The sequence below is a fragment of the Gorilla gorilla genome, chromosome 12 (genome assembly GCF_029281585.2).
Source record: "Gorilla gorilla gorilla isolate KB3781 chromosome 12, NHGRI_mGorGor1-v2.1_pri, whole genome shotgun sequence".
NCBI classification, from domain to species: Eukaryota; Metazoa; Chordata; class Mammalia; order Primates; family Hominidae; genus Gorilla; species Gorilla gorilla.
This window is the reverse complement of record NC_073236.2, coordinates 40,326,292-40,346,948: the sequence shown is the minus strand read 5'-3', so window position 1 is coordinate 40,346,948 and position 20,657 is coordinate 40,326,292. Positions and strand designations below refer to the sequence as shown.

The 20,657-nt window shown below is 43.1% G+C and overlaps 1 protein-coding gene across 1 annotated transcript in view; it reads right to left on the bottom strand.

Annotated features, from left to right (window-relative positions):
- Positions 1-20,353, bottom strand: part of SLC9A4 (solute carrier family 9 member A4) — a 60,742-nt gene extending 40,389 nt beyond the window's left edge. The window contains exons 1-2 of the mRNA XM_004031534.5: positions 19,606-20,353; positions 14,312-14,775 (exon numbers count right to left, since the gene is read on the bottom strand). Of these exons, the coding sequence (XP_004031582.1) occupies positions 14,312-14,775; positions 19,606-19,861 (720 nt within the window). The 5' untranslated portion in view covers positions 19,862-20,353. The remainder of the gene's footprint in view (positions 1-14,311; positions 14,776-19,605) is intronic.
- Positions 20,354-20,657: the final 304 nt, after the last annotated feature.

Sequence of the window (20,657 nt, the reverse complement as noted above, 5' to 3'; positions counted from 1 at the left end):
ATTGTAGTTCCCATAATCCCTATGTGTTAGGGGAGTGACATGGTGGGAGGTAATTGAATCATGGGGATGGTTACCTCCATGCTGTCTTCATGATAGTGAGTGAGTTCTCACAAGATCTGATGGTTTTATAAAGGGCAGTTTCCCTGTACATGCTCTCTTGCCTGCCACCATGTAAGACCTGACTTTGTTCCTCCTTTGCCTTCTGCCATAATTGTGAGGCCTCCCCAGTCATGTGGAACTGTGAGTCAATTAAACCTCTTTCCCTTTATAAATTATCCAGTCTTGGGTATTTCTTCATAGCAGCATGAAAATGGACTAATGCAGTAAATTGGTACAGGTAGAGTGGGGTACTACTATAAGGATACCCAAAAATGTGAAAGTGACTTTGGAACTGGGTAACAGGCAGAGTTTGGAACAATTTGAAGGGCTCAGAAGAAGACAAGAAAGATTGGAACTGCCAAGAGACTTGGAAGGCTCAGAAGACAGGAAGGTGTGTGAAAGTTTGAAACTTCCTAGAGACTTGTTGAATGGCTTTGGCCAAAATGCTGATAGTGATATGGACAACAAAGTCCAGTCTGAGGTGGTCTCAGATGGAGATGAACAACTTATTGGGAACTGGAATAAAGGTAATTCTTTTTATGTTTTAGCAAAGAGACTGGCAGCATTTTGCCCCTGCTTTAGAAATCTGTGGAACTTTGAACTTGAGAGAGATGATTTACAGTACCGGGCAGAAGAAATTTCTAATAGGCAAAGCATCCAAGAGGAAGCAGAGCATACATGTTTGGAAAATTTGCAGCCTGACTATGAGCTAAAAAAGAAAAAAACATTTTCTGGGGAGAAATTCAAGCCTGCAGCAGAAATTTGCACAAGTAATGAGGAGCTGAATGTTAATCACCAAGACAATAGGGAAAATGTCTCCAGGGTCTCCAGGACATATCAGAGACCTTCACAGCAGTCCCTCCCATCACCTGGCTGGAGGCCTAGGAGGGAAAAAATGGTTTCCTGGACTGAGGCCAGGGCCCCCCTGCTCTATGCAGTCTTAGGACATGGTGCGGTGTGTCTCAGCTGCTTCAGCTCCAGCTGTGGCTAAAAGGGGCCAAAATACTGCTCAGGTCATTGCTTCAGAGGGTGTAAGCTGCCAAGCTTTGGCAGCTTACACATGGTGTTGGGCCTGTGAGTGCACAGAAGTCAAGAATTGAGGTTTGGGAACCTCTGCCTAGATTTCATAGAATGTGTGGTAATGCCTGGATGTCCAGGCTGAAGTTTTCTGCAGGGGCAGGGCCCTTATGGAGAACTTCAGCTAGGACAGTGCAGAAGGAAAATGTGGAGTTGGGGCCCCCACACAGACTCCCCATTTGGGCGCTGCCTAGTGGGGCTGTGAGAAGAAGGCCACAGGCCTCCAGACCCCAGAATGGCAGATCCGCTGACAGCTTGTACCTTGAAAAGCCACAGACCCTCAACACCAGCCCATTAAAGCAGCTGGGGTGGTGGGGGAAGTGGGGGCTGTACCCTGCAAAGCCACAGGGGCGAGCTGCCCAAGACTATGGGAACCTACTTGCATTTGCATGACCTGGATGTGAGACATGGAATCAAAGGAGATCATTTTGGAGCTTTAAGATTTGACTGCCCTTCTGGATTTTGGACTTGCACGGGGCCTGTAGCCCCTTCATTTTGGCCAATTTCTCCCATTTGGAACAGGTGTATTTACCCAATGCCTTTACCCCCACTGTATCTAGGAAGGAACTAACTTGCTTTTGATTTTACCGGGTCATAGGTGGGAGGGACTTGTCTTGTCTGAGATGAGACTTTGGACTGTGGACTTCTGAGTTAATGCTGAAATGAGTTAAGACTTTGGGGGAACTATTAGGAAGGCATGATTGGTTTTGAAATGTGAGGACATGAGATTTGGGAGGGGACAGCGGTAAAACAATATGATTTGGCTGTGTTCCCACCCAAATCTCATCTTGAATTGTAGCTCGCATAATCCCTACTTGTCATGGGAGGGACCCAGTGGGAGGTAATTGAATCATAGGGTGAGTTTTTCTCATGCTGTTCTCGTGATAATGAATAAGTCTTATGAGATCTGGTGGTTTTATAAATGGCAGTTCCCCTGTACATGCTCTCTTGCCTGCTACCATGTAAAATGTGTCTTTGCTCCTCCTTCGCCTTCCACCATGATTGTGAAGCCTCCCCAACTATGTGGTGCTTGAGTCCATGAAACCTCTTTTTCTTTATAAATTACCCAGTCTCGGGTATTTCTTCATTAACAGTAGAAAAAAAAAAAAAGCATTAGTACAAATGGGAAGAGAAATTAAAAAATTCAATTGAAAAAGCAGCAGAGTGTGAGCAAGCAACCAAATGCATCCCTGATGAGGCTCCGAAATGACAATGTAATAGCTATTAGTACTGCTTATCCAATATTTCTTTCCCTTCTAGGAATCTTGTAGGATTGCACTTCTAGTCTCTTTGAGGTTGGTTGTCACCATGTGATTATGCCTGGCCAACTTTTGAGTTTGAGAGTTTTTGTTTGTTTTCTTCTCAAGAAAGAATTACAAGAGAGAGTTTCAAATAGAAGAGATACATGTCATTTCCAGAATGGGGCATTTGCTTGCTGAGGTGAGACCCTCCAGAAATCTCTCTTTCCTCCAGCACAGTGACCAGCAATGTTCAATATGGTAACTGCTCTATAAGCTAAAGACCTTGAGTAACCATTATGAAGGGAGAGACCTGTTGGCTAGCAAAAGGCAAGTAGTACAAGTAAGAAATAAACCTTTGTTGTTTTTGGCTATTTAGGTTTGGAGAGATGCTTATTACACAGCATAATCAAGTTCATCCTGATGGTAAAAGATCTATGAACTTTTGCTTCTGAAATTCCTAAAAGCAGCTTGGTTCTAGATGAACCTTTGTGACACCTCATCATAAAGAACTTATTATTCCTGGGTTCCTGAGGGGTCAGCTACGGGTTGAATCATGCCCCCCTCTCCAAATTTATATGTTGAGGTTTAAATGCCAGTACCTGATAATGTGACTGCATATAGAGACGGCATCTTTCAAGAGGTCATTAAGTTAAAATGAGATCATAAGGGTGGGGCCTTAATCCAATATGATTGGTGTCCTTATAAGAAAATGAAGAGATACTAGGGAGGGTCACACAGAAGAAAGGCCACATAAGGACAAACCAAGAAGGTAGCTGCCTGCAAGTCAAGGAATGAGGCCTCAACAGAAACCAACCCTGCCCACATCTTGTTCTTGGACTTCCAACCTCCATAATATGAAAGAATAAAAGTCTTTCATATTTCAGAGATTGTTTCAGCCCCCCAATCTCTGCTATTTTATTACAGCAGCCCTAGAGCGCTAATACAGAGGGCTATGTCTTCCTCATTGCCTTGCATATCTTTACAATTAATCTTCACTGCTTGAGCTTGCCATAACTCAGTTTCTTAAAACAAAAAGCCTAACTAATTACTGACCCTTTATTTGTTTTACTGTCAAGTTAAAAAAAAAAAATTGGAAGTTAAGAGTCACAACATAATACAATAAGAATGATCTTTCCTGCATGCCAAATAATGGAAAAATGCAAAGAATATCATAAAGACCTGTAGTCAACAACCTGACTCAAAAAATTAAATGATGAACCCAGTTCATTTTCTAGCTTGTATTAAGGAGCTCTGGCATAGTAAACTCTGTCATGGGCAGTTTATTGGCAACCACCTTCTCTGACTCTCCAACCACAAAAGGAAACTAACTAAGAAGACCAGCAATTACCTAGCAAGCTCGCATAACAATGTGAAAGGCAGAAGAGAGGAAGCTCTTTCACCTCACTCCTAAATGAGGGGAAAAAAAGACCTGAAGCCCAGGATAGGGAAGTTAAACAAGGTGTTCATCCATGTTCATGGGGTTGAGATCTCTGGACATTTATCGTTTCTAAGTTCAGCGAACAGAGGCCAAGCTGGTGAACTGAATGGATGTCAGAACACGTAATGAGGAGGAGAAAAAAGTATGTGTATCAATAAATCCTGTTTATTGACCTAGGGCGCAGCAATGACATTTCTTTAAGGAATTCTTTTTCAATTAAAAAAGTTTGAAACTCTTCTGAACTTGAAGAAAGATGGAGGATTGCCATAGTTCATAGCTGCAATTACCACCTACTTGCCAACGACTTCCAAACATGCATCTTGTTTGAGCTCTGGCCCAGGCTCTAGATTTTCATTTCTATAACTACTGAACAATTTCTTTCAATTGCCTGTAGGTTTCTAAGACTCAACAATTAAAAACCAACCTAATACTATCATCCACCTCCACCAACACCTGTTCCTCACCCATGGTGCCATCCAAGAACCCGCCTGAGTCTACCACCCCTCAGTCTATGCAAATCCCTCTCCTCCTTCACTCCCCACATCAATTTGGAGCAAATGACTTTAGGACTATCTTTCACCATCTAGTGTCAGTTCAACTGCATGATACAAAAGGTAGTTTAAAAGCCACTTAACCTCAAAACTCTTTTAACCATAAAAGCAAGCATCAGTTGTAACTGATAGATTTAAACTCACTAAAGACTAGCTCTGTAATTTGCTTTTTCTGAGAGGGAGATTGCTCTGGCATAGTGGAACAAGCAGTGTCTGACCCTAAGTAGTAGCTCAGTAATATTTTTTGATTAATAAGTGGATGGATGGATGGAGGATTAGAACTCAGGGGACCTCTGGCTCCACCAGACACGACTGAACTTAATTGTTAACATAAAGGAATTAGATTTCAGGCCGGGCGTGGTGGCTCACGCCTGTAATCCCAGCACTTTGGGAGGCCGATGTGGGCAGATCACGAGGTCAGGAGATCGACACCATCCTGGCTAACACGGTGAAACTCCGTCTCTACTAAAAATACAAAAATTAGCCGGGCGTGGTGGTGGGTGCCTGTAGTCCCAGCTACTCGGGAGGCTGAGGCAGGAGAATGGCGTGAACCTGGGAGGCAGAGCTTACAGTGAGCTGAGATCGCGCCACTGCACTCCAGCCTGGGCAACAGAGCGAGACTCCGTCTCAAAAAAAAAAAAAAAAAAGGAATTAGATTTCATGGTCTCTCAGCTCTCTCAGTGGTATTAGCCTATTACTCACCAACAATCAAAGCTGGTCCTGGGGGGGTAAGGAGGAAAGTATGGATGACCTCAGCCTGGAGTCAGGGTCAATGGCTTCCTCCCTCACCCATCGCCTGGATCTAGTGCTCCCATCCAGGCCTGTGTAACAGGTTCTGCTGGATGTCATCCATTTATGCAACCATGGAGGAAGCTATAAGGAAACTATTTGTCAGCCAGCACCTCCCGAACAGCCAACTCATGGGGTTTTTCACGTGACACCGGGCATGTTTTTTTTCCCACTGCAGCCCAACACACCCACAGACCCTTAAGGATGCATGAACGGGTGTTGTTGGGGGTGGGACAGCTGTTGAAAACCACAGGACTAGGAAAGTCCCCAGGCTGTGCTTGAAGCTCTACGCTTTTCTCTCAAGTCAGGAATTTCTATTAATGTATTATGCAACTTCCTAGGAATTCTCTGTGGCTAGAAAGGGTTCTAATAAAACACAGAACAAGCAGGTCCATGGTTAAAAGGAATAATCTACGAACAAAAAGAAATAAGTCATGTGTTCATAGCTGTGGCTCCTCAAACGCAGGAGACGAAGCTTGTTTGCTTTTGCATCCCAGGCACTCAGCAAGGCTGGCGGGAGAGAACTTCTCCCCTGCGCTTTTCTGCACTCTTTCTGATTACTCCCTAAAAAGCTAAAGAGACATTGCTTTTCTCCCTGTTTCTCTTCCAAATCCATTTCCATAGCTGCTCAACCCCACCTCCTGACAAAGAAAAGACAACTTGATAACCAGAGAGGCTTTTTCTTTTTTCTTGTGCCTGTGACCTGAAGTGAGTTCTAATTACTCCTAGGTAGCTCACAGTGTAGTCTAGTTGAAAGCCAATTTGTACAATTCAAACTTCAACCATTCTGTTTATTTAGCCAGAAGAAAATGAACCAAACAAGTGTTTGATGAATCAAATGGGAGGCATTGCAATGAAATAATACAGTGCCCCTCCAGCCCTGTCCTGCTTTAGCATGCCTCCCAAGGATTAGCCCACACCCTTCAGGCTGCTCCTTAAAGGGCGAGTCTGCGGCTTAGACTCCACAAGTGCAGGAAGTAAAGGGGTTGCCTGCTGTGGAAGGTTAGGAGTCAGATTTGGTGAACCTCCGCCCCCTGCAACACTCTCCTTCATTTACTGGGACCTGCACTGATCTGCTCCTCACTTCTCCCAGGTCCTCCCACCTCCCCAGCCAAGTCCAAGCTCTTCATCACAAGCTATAGTGGTTGCTGCATCTCTCTCTCTGTTTCTCTCTCTCTCGGTTTACTTCTCCCTCTGCCTGTGACACACACACACACACACACACACACACACACACACACACACACCAGCTGTGAGCTGAGAAGTTCACCGTGAAAACCTCCAAATATTTTGGCTGAAAGTGCATGTCTGAAGGCAAATGCCTGAATCCTTTGGGACCCATGTCTGGGCTGGGTGGGCACCAGACTCCTGCCCTCCCCAACAGAAGGTCAGAAGCAGCCCCAGGGGAGAGCCTCACAGATAAGGCACTTGCTGAGACTTTGCAGGGTTGTGGAGTTCACTCCCTAGGCACCCAAAGCCAACCAATCAAGGCTGCATGGCCCTTTCTGCCTGAAGGTTAGGCGTAATCTCCATTTCTATGCCTGACAGACACCCGGCAGATGGCAGATGGTTGTTCTTGTGTGGACCCATCTCTGGCACACAGGAAGGGCAAGAGGACATTTGTGTATCACCTGCCCTGTGCCAGGCATCCGGAGTCTCATTTCACAACATCCTCACAATCACCCTTTGAAGTCAGATTAATCATTCTCATCTTACATATGTGGAAACTGAGGCACAAAAGGATTGGGTCCCAAGATCATGCAACTTGTAGGTCCATGCCCCCCATACACAGTGAGATCCCTATATTCTTGGACAGAGGAAACTGTCTCTTGGTAAAGCTATCTCCTCTTGGCTCCCATCCTTGGAATCAGAATAAAATGAAAGGAAATATAAAGAAGACAAGGAAAAGATGCCTACTCTCCCCTCAAGATGCTGTTCAAGTGCACATACAGCTCTTCTTTAGGAAAAGCTGAGACTGCAACATTCAGATAGACAGACATGAAGATGTGGCATCATTAGGGTGTCAGGAGAGCTCTGTGGCTCAGACGTACTCATGCAGGTGGACTTGGATGAATAACACCAAACACAGGGGCTCACTCTGTGCCACATGCTATTTTAAATGCTTTACGTGTATCAATCCATTTTAACCCTTCATCAACCATATCTCCATATTACAGAAAGGAAACTGAGGCCCAGAGAGGGTAAGTGATTCACCTGAAGTCACTCAGCTTGCAAGGAGTGGAGGCAGGACCTGCAATGAAGCATATGGCTTCCCATCCATGTTCTTGGCTATGCTTTACTACTTTTTGAATAAGAAGTAATAGAGTAAGGGTCCCTTTTGAGGCAGGAAAATATAAAGCAGGAAGAATCATGAAGGAAAATTTGCCCTCAAATGAATAGGCTGGATACATGGTTCACCCTCATGTGCCCTGTGTCCAGGACAGTGGGGGTGCAGGACATGTGCATGACAAGGTGTGGGGAAAGAGAGATAGGACCCTGGGACTCTTCCCTCTGCCCATGCCTGCCCCTGATTTTATCCCACCCTTAGCGTTTAGGTTCAGGAAGCAACTCTGAAGTTTGGCGGTGACAGTTAATTTGAGGAAACTCACCCCAGTTCGCTCCCTCTTGGGGGCTTGAGGAAAGAGGGCTTCAGTCACTGGAAACAGAGACCTGGGCAGCAGGCCAGCCCCAGGGCCAACACAGCCCCTGCCCACCTCTTCTAGTCCCCACTGCTTGCCGCCTCATCATTATTCACTCTTCCTGCTGCATTCGTTCTTCCACTAGAGCCCTTGACTCAGCCCCCTCTGCAATGCTCCATTCTAGATGCTGAGTCCTGTGACTGCAGGAGGGAACGGCATGGAGAGAAATTAAGAGAGCCAACAGGCAACTAGCCAGCAAAGTTATGTTGCTACAGGGACAGACAGATGAGAAGAGAAGAGGGCAAAGGAATTCTAGCATGAGGGATCAGGAGATATAGGATCTAATGCTAGCAGCAAGAATCCACAATAAATAGAGGGCAAATTGCAAACTGCATGAAAGGTCAATGGTCTCTGATAGAAACTGTTGCCACTGATTGCCTCACCCAAAGGGAATTGCTGGCTGGGCAAAGCAGTGAGTATGACTTTTCACTCTGTCTCTGGGATACTGAGCTGCATAGAATAAACTCTAGTGAATGAATAGATAAATGACTTCTATGAGAATCTGTGTCTTTATAACAAAAATAACAGTGAAGAAACTTAGGCACATGGCAATCTGCTAAGTCACCCAAGAGGCCTGAAGGACCGAGAAGGGTCAGTACAGAGATGTGGACCTAGACAGTCTGGGTCCAGGGGGTCTCTGTCCTTAATCACTGTGTACTATCACCCCTCATTAAGGTGCCATGAGGCTTAAATAAGGAAAATGGCATGAAGCACCCATCAAGGTGAATGGCCCAGTGCTCAGAACATTTAGCTCCACTTCCCCTCCCACTATCCTCCTAGAGAATGGCATCCAAAGCCAGGAAGATGTCACCAGAGGAGGGAGCGAGAGTAGGAGGGGAGAGAGGGATGAGGAAAAGGGGAAGTACCGGGTGGCAGTCAAGAGCAGAGACACCCTGGAGTCAGGCTGCTTGGGTTCCAGCCTCAACCCTGGCCTGTCTGGGCCTTTGACCTCTCCGATGAGGTAGAGGAGATAAGGAGCTAGGGGTGATAGAAAGCTTGGTGGCCTCACTTTGTTGCTCATCCAGCAAGCTGATCCAAGAAAACGAGGGCAGGTTATAAATCTAAGAACAATCTGCCCTCCCATCTGTGAGATGGTGCCATATTTAAAATCAGCTGCTTGTTCAGAATGAGCCGACCGCTAAACAGCGTCCGGGAGCTGCTTCAATACAAAGTCATGGCCAGCATTCATTGAGTGCTTACTCCAGGTTGGGCATTCACTCTGCTAAGAGCTGAACATAAATTTTCCAGTGATCCTATGAGCTGAAGAATGTCATTATCCCAATTTTACAGCAAGAGGAGGCACAACAGGATCAGAATGTTGCCTCAAGCCATAGTGTTTTGCAGAAAGAACACTGGCTTCACTCACTGGACTTAAGTCCAGTCTCCTCATCGGTAGCATGTAGGTTCTCTCTTGTCCTTCCCAGTTCCATGAGTGGAAAATTCAAAAGGTAAGGAAAAAAGGAAAAAGTTTGGGAGGAGGGAGAGCTGTGCACACCCGTGTCTGCTCTGTCATTGTTCAGGCAGTGTGTCCTTGTGCAGTTTATTTTAACCTCCTTTGCCTTATTGTCTTCATTCATGAAGTAAGGGCACTTGGTCATGCCTCTCAGTAAAAGCAAAGGGTTTAATAAAACACTAATAAATGCAAAAGTGACATAGTAGATGCACCTGTCTTCCTGCTGTGATTTTGGCCATGAGATTTAACTAGGGATATTGTTTATGCAATTTTAGAAACATTCTTTTTTTAAAATAAAAAATTGTATATATTTAAGCTGTACAACATGATGTTTATATATGCTAATATGTTAATATATAAATATATATTAGATATTTTCTATATGTTATATATGTATATATATGTGCGTGTGTGTGTATATTGTGTGTGTGTGTGTGTGTGTATATATATATATATATATATGCTGTACATGGTGAGATAGTTACTAAGGTCAAGCTAATTCTTGTATCCATCTTCTCACGTTGTAACCGTTTGTGTATAGTGGTGGGTGAGGACACTAAAGCCATCTGGGTTTTGTCTCCCTCCTTTTGCCTACCATTAAGCGTATGTGTGTTCTGGTGATAAGTGTCATAACCTAAAATATTCAGCAAGAGGGAGAAAAAAGTGGGACAAGAGATCTGGAGAATCAGATTCATCAATATTTCGACTGTTGGGAGCAACCCCTTCTCTTTGGTGGGAAGGCAGCTCTTTCGTGGATGAAGATCTGCAGCGTTGTCGCATGTAACCCACAATCACAGGCCACCTTCTGGATGACTCAGCCTCCTTGCCGAAAAGGCATGCTTGTGACTGCTGCCCCCAAGAAGGCTCCTTCCTCAATGAAAGGGTGAGGTCAAGGCCCTTAGCTCAAAATACAACTGGACGGCAGCAAGTACCCGTTCCTTTTCAGCTGTGTTCTAAATATGGCCCTGGGGCTTCTCTGGTTTCACTTAGGGACCCAGCAGTGCCAGTGCACACTTAATACTCACTGTGCTGTGGGTGACCACAGAGTGGCCCAAGATTGACGTGTGGACAACCCCACGGAGCCAACGCAACAGCAGCTCTACCCAGCAGAGCTCACAACAGTGTCCTCAGCAGATACTCCGGTCGCTTGAAAATTATGATTTTATCCTGAAATGATCATTCTTATAAATGTCTCCCCCAAAGCAATTAAACTTTGGGGAAGTCAAACACATGTTGCTAACAAACAAACCCCAACCAGAAACCAAGCCGGAGATGGCTCTCCATGTGAAATCTAGAGACAACTCAGGAGGAAGTCAGATTCTCAAGCTCAAGGAAGGAGTCAAATGCTTTCCTTGGTAATTGATAAAGACTCTTCCTTGGCAAGAACTTTTGTAGATTATATGTGAGTTTTTGATGAATAAAGAATATGCTGTGAAAATTAAAGAGATGGCATTTATCCAGTAGTATCTTGACCTCTGTAAAAATTTATGAAGGAGAGGTTGAATAATTGCTTCAGAATGGACTTCCAAGGGGTGTCCCTGGTCTTGTCACAGATAAACACCCTCCGGGACATTGTCAGTAGTGAGGGTGAGAGTAACCAAATAACCTCCAAAAAACTTGGATCTGAGTGAAAGGAGGTTATCTCTGGGAGATGAACTAGGAAATGGACACATCATGGGTCAGAGGGGCTACCTGAAGAGATGGAATGGATTCCCAGACAACGACACTTACTCATTTGTAACAAAACTGAAAGTATGACAGTACTTATAGAAGGAATGGGTTGGGGAAAGGGGATCTCAGAGACTAGTCCATGTCGTCTGGGGAGATGGATAAGGTCCTTGTTCTAGGCGTATCATCATTTTATATCAACATATATCAGCTTCTCTCAACCTAAAGGCAATAAATCCATAGTTCTCAAACTTCAGCGGTCATCTGAGGTTTTAATAACACAGGTTTCTAGGCTCAACTCCCAGACAGTCTGGGTCAGAGGGTATGAAATGGGACTGGACATCCGAAGACTCATCAGTCCCACCAGTGTGATGCTGAAACACTTGGCCTGAGGACCAGACTCTGAGAAATGAAATCTCTGAATCCTATGACGGTCTGGAGTCCAGACTCCCCGGGCAGCTTCCTGACAATGTGGCTTTTCGTGAAGCTTGCCCACAAGGGTAGAACGCACCAGCCTGATGATTCTAGTGCCTTGCCTCAAAAGTTAGGGATTCTCGCTATGAATAAATGATTTGACATCCGGCTTCATGTATGGGCCTCCTTCGCTTAGGAAATCCGTGGGTATGGCTCAGATTATTTTTCAAAGGGGGACTTTTCCTCTCTGTACTATTTTTGCATAAAGTTTTTTAAAAAACGATCTTGCTTGCCAAATGAATTAGTAAATTGTAAATGGGAAAAAAATTAAAAACAGAATGTTTGCATGTCTTTTGGTTGGACACAATCTCTGGAAGCAAAATATGAAACCCAGGAGCAAAAAAGAGTCATTAGCAGGTTTCACTATATAAAAATTTAGAACTTCTATAGGGTAAAAGATACCATAATCTAAAAAAATTTAAATAATAGAATGGAAGAAAATATTTGGTCTTTATGGGACATTGAAAAGTTTAAAGGTAAGATAATTTAATGAATTCCTATAAATCTTTTTTTTAAGCAAGTGGTCCCAAAGAAAAATGAGCAAGATGCAACATTTGCTTATAAAAATTGGGATATGACATACTTATACTAAAAAAAAGTATTCATTGTTTATCTGAAATTTAAATTTAACTTGGTGTCCAGTATTTTTTTAAGTTTGTCAACCCAGAAACGACATGAGCTTTCAATGTACAGCGTGTGACAGAGTCATGATTTGCAGTTGCTGAAAAGTTGCTTAATATTATAATACAAATTAAAACAAACATGAGAAATCCTTTTTGCTCATGGCATTAGAAAACATTAAGGAAACAGTGTCCCTTGTCAAAGATATAAGAAAATATGGGTGCAATACACTAAGGAAGTATAAGCTGATAAAGGCTTTCTGGAAAATCTTGACAACTGTGGTCCAGGGCCTGAAATTAAGGTTTGATATTATGTACTGCCACGATATTTGGCAAAATTATGAGGACCTCAACTGGTCTACATGCAAGTTTCCCTCCCCACGCCGATCCCTGGATAAGGTGCCCCAGCCAAACCACCCTCCTTATCAAGGGTACCAGGCACAGTTCCTGCTTCTTCCTGAGTAGAAGGTCTTAGGTCCCTGCCAACCTGCAAAATTATTCCAACAACTCAATCATCTCCTCCTGTGAGAACCAGGGAGCACCTCACCCTCTTGTTACTACAAAGCCTGCCTCCCACAGCTCCTGGTTGTTCATTCCGTTCCCAAGCGCAGCCTCTGTGTGGTCCTGTGGGGCATGTGGCATCCTCCTCCCCTTGGCAAGTACAGGTGACTGATAAACTGTTGTCAGTCTCATCTGCCCAGTGTTGGGTGTCTGTATTTGGCCATCTATAACCTTAGAGTGAGAATCTCTCATTTACCAAGGAGGCAGATAGGAGCTGATTAAAACAGCAGCACATTTTAAATTGTTAAATGTACATACTGTTTAAACTGGAAATTTCACTTCTAAGAAAACATCATGTAAAAATACGAATGCAAAGAGAGAGGCATGCAGAAAAAAAGAATATTCAACGTGCATTTCAACATTGCTTGTAAGAATGAAACATTGGAAACAACCTGAATGACGCATTCATCAGGAAACTGTTAAATAAGTTACTGTAAACTTAATTTATGCAATACTATGCAATAGCTGAAAACACATAGAAAGAGGGCCAGACATGGTTGCAGTGAGCCGAGGCTGCATCATTGCACTCCAGCCTGGGCAACAAGAGTGAAACTCTGTCTCAAAAAAAAGAAAAAAAAAAAAACAAGACACGGAAAGACTTGTTATATCTAAGCAATACATAAAATACACCCACTTTATATTAAAAAATACAGATCACACACACATAGATGATAAAAGATTTGCAAAAATGTGGTATATGCATATAACAAATACAGGAGGGAAAAGGTCAAGCTGATAAAAGTGGTTGCCTCTTTCATAGAGGAGGAGGTGAGGGCAAGCAGAAGCTTTTGTGTTTCATGCTATATAGTTTTATACTGTTTGATTCTTACAGTGAAAATGTATTCTAGTATTACTTATGTGCTGTGATAGAAATTTAAAAATAAGAAAAGTATATGAAAGTATGTATAAAAGTCTTCTTGTCTAACAACTGCTGAAGGTTTTTAGTAATTAATGAAATTGAGCAACGGGACTGGCTAGTTCTCAATATTCCAGCACCCCCAGCCTACAGACATCCCCTGAGCCTTAATGCTGGGTGTTGCTCAAGCCTGTATGTTCTTCTCAGTTTCCCACCAGAAAGGCTCATAAGCAAAAACGCCTCATTCACTTTTTTCCATACAAGTCCTGCAACTAAGTGATACAAAAACTAACACATTTTCACAAATCTGTTGTCATCTCTTCCCTGACCCTTATCTTTTATTTAACCTAATCTAATGTGGTATGTTAAAAACAAAACAAAAATGCATATAAAGGGAATGAGAGTGAGGTCTGATGATGGAGAGGAAATAAAAACATCAGTTTCTGCTTTAGCTGTCGTGAAACCCCAGAAGGGCCATTAGCAACAGTTTCTGTTTGCTAAGTGAAAAAGTACACTTAACTCAAGAATGATACGTTCTCTCTGCTTTTCCACTCTTTAACGAAACTAGTTGGTTTGTGAATGACAAGCAGTGTGAGTGAACCGTTATGTAGGCAATGCAGATCCCAAGGAAATTCACCAGAACTCGGACCACACCGCATGGGCTGAAGCTCATCCCTGTCCTGCTGCGCTGAGCCACACTGGAGCCCTCTCCATAGCCTCCGGTCCCCAGCCCCACCCCGAACCCTCATCTCCCCCGGAAGCCGGGCGGGCACATGACATCTCACCACAGTAATGCCATCATTGAGCAGGGCCTCCCCAAAGATCATCATGTAGAGCTGCTCGTTCACGCGCGCTTCCTCAAACACGGCTAGCACGGCCACTGGGTCCACGGCGGAGATCAGGCTGCCGAACAGCAGGTTCTGCAGCAGGTTGACGTCGCCCAGGCCAAAGGCCTTCACCTGGCAGATGAGGTAGAGGGAGAGGCCAATGCCCAAGGCGTTGATCAGGGCCCCCAGTACTGCCCACCACAGGATGGAGCCGATGTTCTCAAAGAAGGGCCGGGTGGGCATGAAGTAGCCGCCCTCCAGAACGATGGGTGGCAGGAGATACAGGAAGTAGATGCTGGAGTCCATGACCGGAGGCGATTTGTGGTCGGTGCCGAAGATGATGCCGCCCACCAGCGCCCCCACCAGGATGAGGAGGCAGCTCTCTGGCATGAGGCCCGGCAGCCTGTGGTAGAGGTGGAAGCCTGCAGAACAGCAAAGAGCACAGTTAGGTGCTTGCAAACGAAACGGTCTGGGTGTACCTGAGGTCTTTTAAAGTCAAGCAGACAGGACCGTGGACAAGCTGACTGGCATCTCAGCCTCAGCGTCCCATCTGTAGCAGGAACTGGTAGTGTCATGAGGGTCGCCAATAAGATCAGTAAGTAACATGCCCAGCTCGACGCAGGTCACAGAATCATTCACAGCCAACTGCCCCCTCCCCCATCCTCCTTCCTGCTTTCCTACCTTACAGGGACCTGCGAGGGTGCATGAGGGAAAAGGAGAAACGAGGGTGAAACTTTTGCACTCGTGCAAGCCCAGCTTTCAAGCTCATGCAGAATCTATCATAGTCACCAAAACCTCAGCTTGTTCCAAACTTACCTGACCTCATTCCCCTCTTCACCAAACACATACATAAAAATTAAAAGTCCTTTATTTTGTCTCCTGTGTTTAACCAATGACATTGCTATCTGGTCAGCCACTGAAGAGGGAAATCAGGTCGCATTCTCATGAGTGACCCTTCATGCATTCAGCTCTGTATTTATTTCTTATGTCATGACTCTCACTCGCTACACCTAAAATCTATCCCCTCCTCTCCATTTCTTTGGCCACTGCCTTTATTTAGGATCTCCCCATTTCTCATCTTAATGATTGCATTGTCTTCTTGACCTCCGGTCTCACCACACTCTACTGCCAGATGATTTTTCTACACCATGGTTCTCTGATTGTCTCAATTCTCACCTAAGATTCTGAAGGCACACAAAGCATCTTCTGGATTGTAAACCAAGGGTATTAGTTGTGCAAAGACGATGTTAAGTACCGCCAGGTGGAAGACCAAAGAGATAGACAACTGCAATTCCCACTATTGATAAGGTTTTAGAAACAAGACATGAACAAAGAAGAAGATGACATGTACGTATATAATGAAGGGTATATTGAACATATCAACAAACATGGTGAGAGATCAGAGCTCAGGAGATCACCACGGGGCTCTCTCCAAGTCTGTCTCCCACACACTCTGCACTATCTTTATGTAGCCTGCATTCAGCCAAAGGGCCTTGTCACTCTGCAGGCCTCTTTCTTGTTTTCTCATTCTGTTCTCACTGCTTGGATTGTCCTTTTCCTTGGTCCCTTTAAGTCCTGCTCATCCCTTGAGGCTTAGCTTTCCCTAGCTTCTTCCTGAGTTCATATCTTCCTCTGAATTACTAATAATAAAACATTTTATCCCACTCCGTCTAATAACAATAATCCCTGTCTACTATGTTTTGTGCATGATTCATGTCTCCTACTAACGTGGAAACTCCCCAGACTCAGGCAGAATGATTTACATCTTCATATGTCCCCAAATGCTTAGCACGGTATCTTGTCCACAACAGCTGGCTTATTTGCTGAGTGTATAAATGAATGAATAAACAGTTAAATGTTTATCAGAGAAGCTTTTTCATGACAAGAGATTGAACAGGTTGTTGGAGAATGATGAGGATTTGCATATTTGGGTGACAGAATCAGAGAAATTTTAGGTGGGGAGAACATCAAGAGTGAAAGAAGAGAGGAAGAAATGGCCCAGCCAGATATCTTTGACATTTATTGAGGGGATCCACCTGGCTGGAGCAACCTTTGAACTGGGAAAAGTGTCAGGAGAGGACTTGGAAAATGATTTTGAAACAAATAATGGAAGACCTTGAATTCAAACCTAAGGAAGGTGGTGGACTTCCAGCCATAGGCCATGGGGAGCCAGCAAATATCTCCTTGGGAATTGTTAGATTCACCCATCCATAGATGATATGAGCTTCCCTGACCATGGCTTTGAACTTCTCCATTCACTATAAGCAAGAAAGTTAACACAACAGGGTATAATTATCACCAAGGAATACCATCCCCACTTTCATTTGGCTTCAGGGTTGGTGTAAGCACCTCTTCTGGAGCACTGAACTCGTCATTTTCTAATCACTGCTTATTTCTGCATTTCCTCTTCCTCCTCTTTATTTTACTTCTTTCTTCTTCTCCTCCTATTTCTCCTCCTCCTTCTTCATCTTCTCTTTGTCCAGCTCCTGCTGCTCCTTCTTACTCTCTTCCTCCTCCTCCTTCCTTTTTCCTCCTCCTCCTTCTCCTTATCCATCTCCTCCTTCTTCTCTTTCTCCTTACCGTTTTCCTTCTCCTCCTTCTTCAGTTAGTGCTTATTTTAACCAAACTTAACTTTTTTCAATATATAAAGGAGGTGGAAGAGCCCATAGTGTGATTTTCTCAGGCCCTGTGGCTCCCCAGTTTGGCCCTGCTTCCAGGAATCCAGTTTCCTGAAATGGTTCCAACATTCACCTGCCTTAAGCCAAGTTGCTCTCTACACAGTTGTAGCAGGAAGAGGCCACACATCTATACGTAGGGCCCTGTAAAGGGAAATGCTACATGCCTTTCACATTTTAAAACTTCTCCCTTTCATGATGGACAATAGAGTCAATCATTTAAAATTTACAGTTTCAGGCCTTAGAGCTTAAATGGACACAAATATTAAAAGTCCTGTCTGAAAGTCAAAGAACACCCTACAATTATGTTCTTCCCAAAGATTCAAGAAACATTCATCTGTGATGTTCTAAGATGTGGAACTGAAGTAGGAGATAAACCACAAAGTCTGAGGTGGCTTTGTATTATCTTTGTTATACATTATCTTTGTTTTATAAGTGCATATAGTTGGGTGTTTTAAAAAGGATTGGGGGAGAGTTTTGATGTTTTTCTGTCAGAGTATCTATGGGCAATAAGTACTAAGTGAACCTATCTTCCCCATTAGACCAAGTCCCTTGAGGTCAGGGACCATGGTCATTTCCACATATTTCATGGGTTCTCAGAAAATGTACCTTGATGGAATGAGGAATAAAAGAATGAATCATAATAATGGTTATTAATTTTATTCTGATTCATGTTTTATAACATAATCTTTAAAAACTCATATGAATTTCTTAAGTGCTGAAATTATAAATCATCATCATCATTATTATTTTGGCCCTAGTAAACAAGCCCTTATACATAAAACTACCAGCCCAGTAATTGGCACATAGTATATATTCAATAAATATGGCCTTTTTATCTCCTCACTCCTCACGTCCATATGGAATATAAAAATAATCTAAATTCTTGAAGACTAGTAAATATGAAATTGTACTCGAATAAGCGTGTTCTGATATCCTACTCTTTTTTTCTAAAGTATGTTAAATTACATCATGAAAATCAAGAACATTTAAACCAACAGTTCTATGAATAATCGTATTTTCACAGTGCTCTTCGCTCCTAGACAGAATGAATCTGGGTGCATACAATGCCTCTACAAAACAAGCTAGGTTTTACACAAATATAAAACCAAGACAAAATGCAGCCTTTCTGCATTTAGATGTTTACTGATAAACAGAGCAACTAGCTAGTCAGTGACAGGACGAGTTTCCTGGTACTCAGATCGACTTGAGCCATTTCTGTGAAGAGGAAGCCAGGCTGTGGAGTGGGGATCAGGGAACACAGAATCTCTAGCATATTGTTTTAAAAGGAAAACTCAAGTACCAAGTAAGATCACCTTGAACACAATTAGTGTCCATATGATTTCACAAAAGAAGTTAGACTGTTCTGAACTGAGAATGTTATCCATCTGGAAAGCCATTTTTACTTGTATACCTCTTAAAAATATAGTAAGATCCTTTGCGTAACTTATTCACTAAGCAAATTGCACAAGACTTCTTCAAACTAACAATTCCTATTTAATATTCACAGTTTACTAGCTCAAAATGAATAGCAACTGTAAAGGAGAGTCTAAAGGGGACACCTATACCAGTGTCCTCACACCCATGGGGAGGGAGCTAAGTGAATAGCCAGAGCACACAGAAGGTAACTGCCAGACCTCAAGGCTCAACCCACATTACACACCCATCCTAGAGAAAATATACACATATAAATAAATGAGAATTAAAATGTTTCATTGATTCTATCTCAATAAGGCAATCTACATACTCAAATAACATAAAGTTTATAGCTGAGGCAAAGGAGGCATTGTGCTTAGCATTTGAGATAATTATATTAATTTTCCACTTTAGAATAAGCTGGTTTTAAAGAGACAAGGGGGTGCAGTTAGGGATTAAACAGTCACAGAGTATAGCCACCTCTTTGGTTTTTGACACAAAGATCCCTTGATTGGAATTTAATCTATTAACTTGGATTCACTTTATTTCACAAAGGAAATTAGAGGTGCCTCACTGGCCCCACTTGGTAGGTATAAACTAATATTTTACTGACAGATATAATCTTATATGCCCCAACATCCCATCACTGAGTAATACAAGTTGCCTATGGTTTTCTTGTTTTTTGCTTTCTGTCAATTTGCAAGAAGCACACGCTACTTTTAAAGAATAAACAATGGGGTGATTGATGAATCCCACAATTACACAGCCAAGAATAGTTTACAGAAGAAACATTATGTGTTTCCTGAAATTTCCACCTTGCATCATGCCCAGGTCTACGTGCTTTATTCTCTATATTTTTAAAGCATAGAATTTGAGAGTTTTGCATGTCAACAATGTCACATGGTTGTCACCCTGAAATGAGAAGAAACCAACACAGCCCAGTACCCAGAAGTATGCTCTCAAATTTCAAAGAGCAATCTCAAAGTATTAAATAGCTTAATAAAATGCAGTTATGACTTTCCCTTGACTGAAGGGAAGAGAATTTTTAATGTAATAGCAGTAACAGTTAAAATCCTCTTAACCCATTATCTATAAGGCATTTTCATATTCACTATCTTATGTAAAAAAATAACTCACCGGACCAGGTGTTTAAGGACTTACCTATTTTTGCAAGGGATGCTAGAAGTATCCAGAGAGTGACCTCATAAGGAATTTGCACATAGTCATAATCCAGTTCAAAAACAGATATCCCTTCCTCTGGCTCTGAGCTGGCAGCAGCAAACCAAGCGTTAGATGCATACTGAGCAGTGGAATTTGCAGATTCATTCAAATCAGAAGATGCTTCAGAACACTCAAGAGCCACTAGCAGTAGCAAACAATTCCAAGGACTGTAAGTCACGAACATCTGCAGAGCCATTCCTGTGGGCTTCTCCTACCTACACCCCTGTGTGGATGTGTGCCACACATCTGAAGTCGGGGAGGCTTCTAGAGAGTGACTGCATCCACCTGGGTCAAAAGTAATATAGGTACAGTCTGTAGGTCCTCCCAAGAAGATTCCGAGTGTGTTATTGAGTTCTGTATGTAGACACTTTCTAATCTTCTTTAAATCGTTTGTGTTCAGGCAACTCAGCTTCCAACTCAAATGCAGTTATTCAATAGACTTGTTAAAGTCCATGGAGCTACCTGGAGGACCTCCATCCAATCATGGCTTGAGCAATTTATGAAAGGAATAAAAATCTCTTCACTTAAAGGCATTTCCTCATTTCACTGCATTCTGGCTTTGTCTTGTGGGTGAAAATTTAAAAGGATACTGTAGTGCTCATTCCACAGATCACTGGAGTCCTTCTAATGAGGAAAGGAAACCTTCCCTGTCTATCAGATCCCAAGAAGGAGCTACCTGATCTGCGCTTGTTCCTTCTGTCCTCCCCCTGTCCTCTCATTTGTTTTGAATGACCAAGGCTTCAGGTAGCTCTGGAACTACACTTAATTATTTGTTCTGATTTGACTTTTGTAATGAAATCCTTTCTCTGAGGGTTCTCTGGAGGTCACACTGCTGACACCTAGTGGGAACCTGCAATACAACACCCTTGACACGTTCAGTTATGAACGTTAAGGTGACCATGAAATTATCTAAACCAGGACACTTTGGGGAATGAATAATAATGATAATTATGCAAAGCTATAGGCACAAACCAGAATTGTCCAGCAAACTG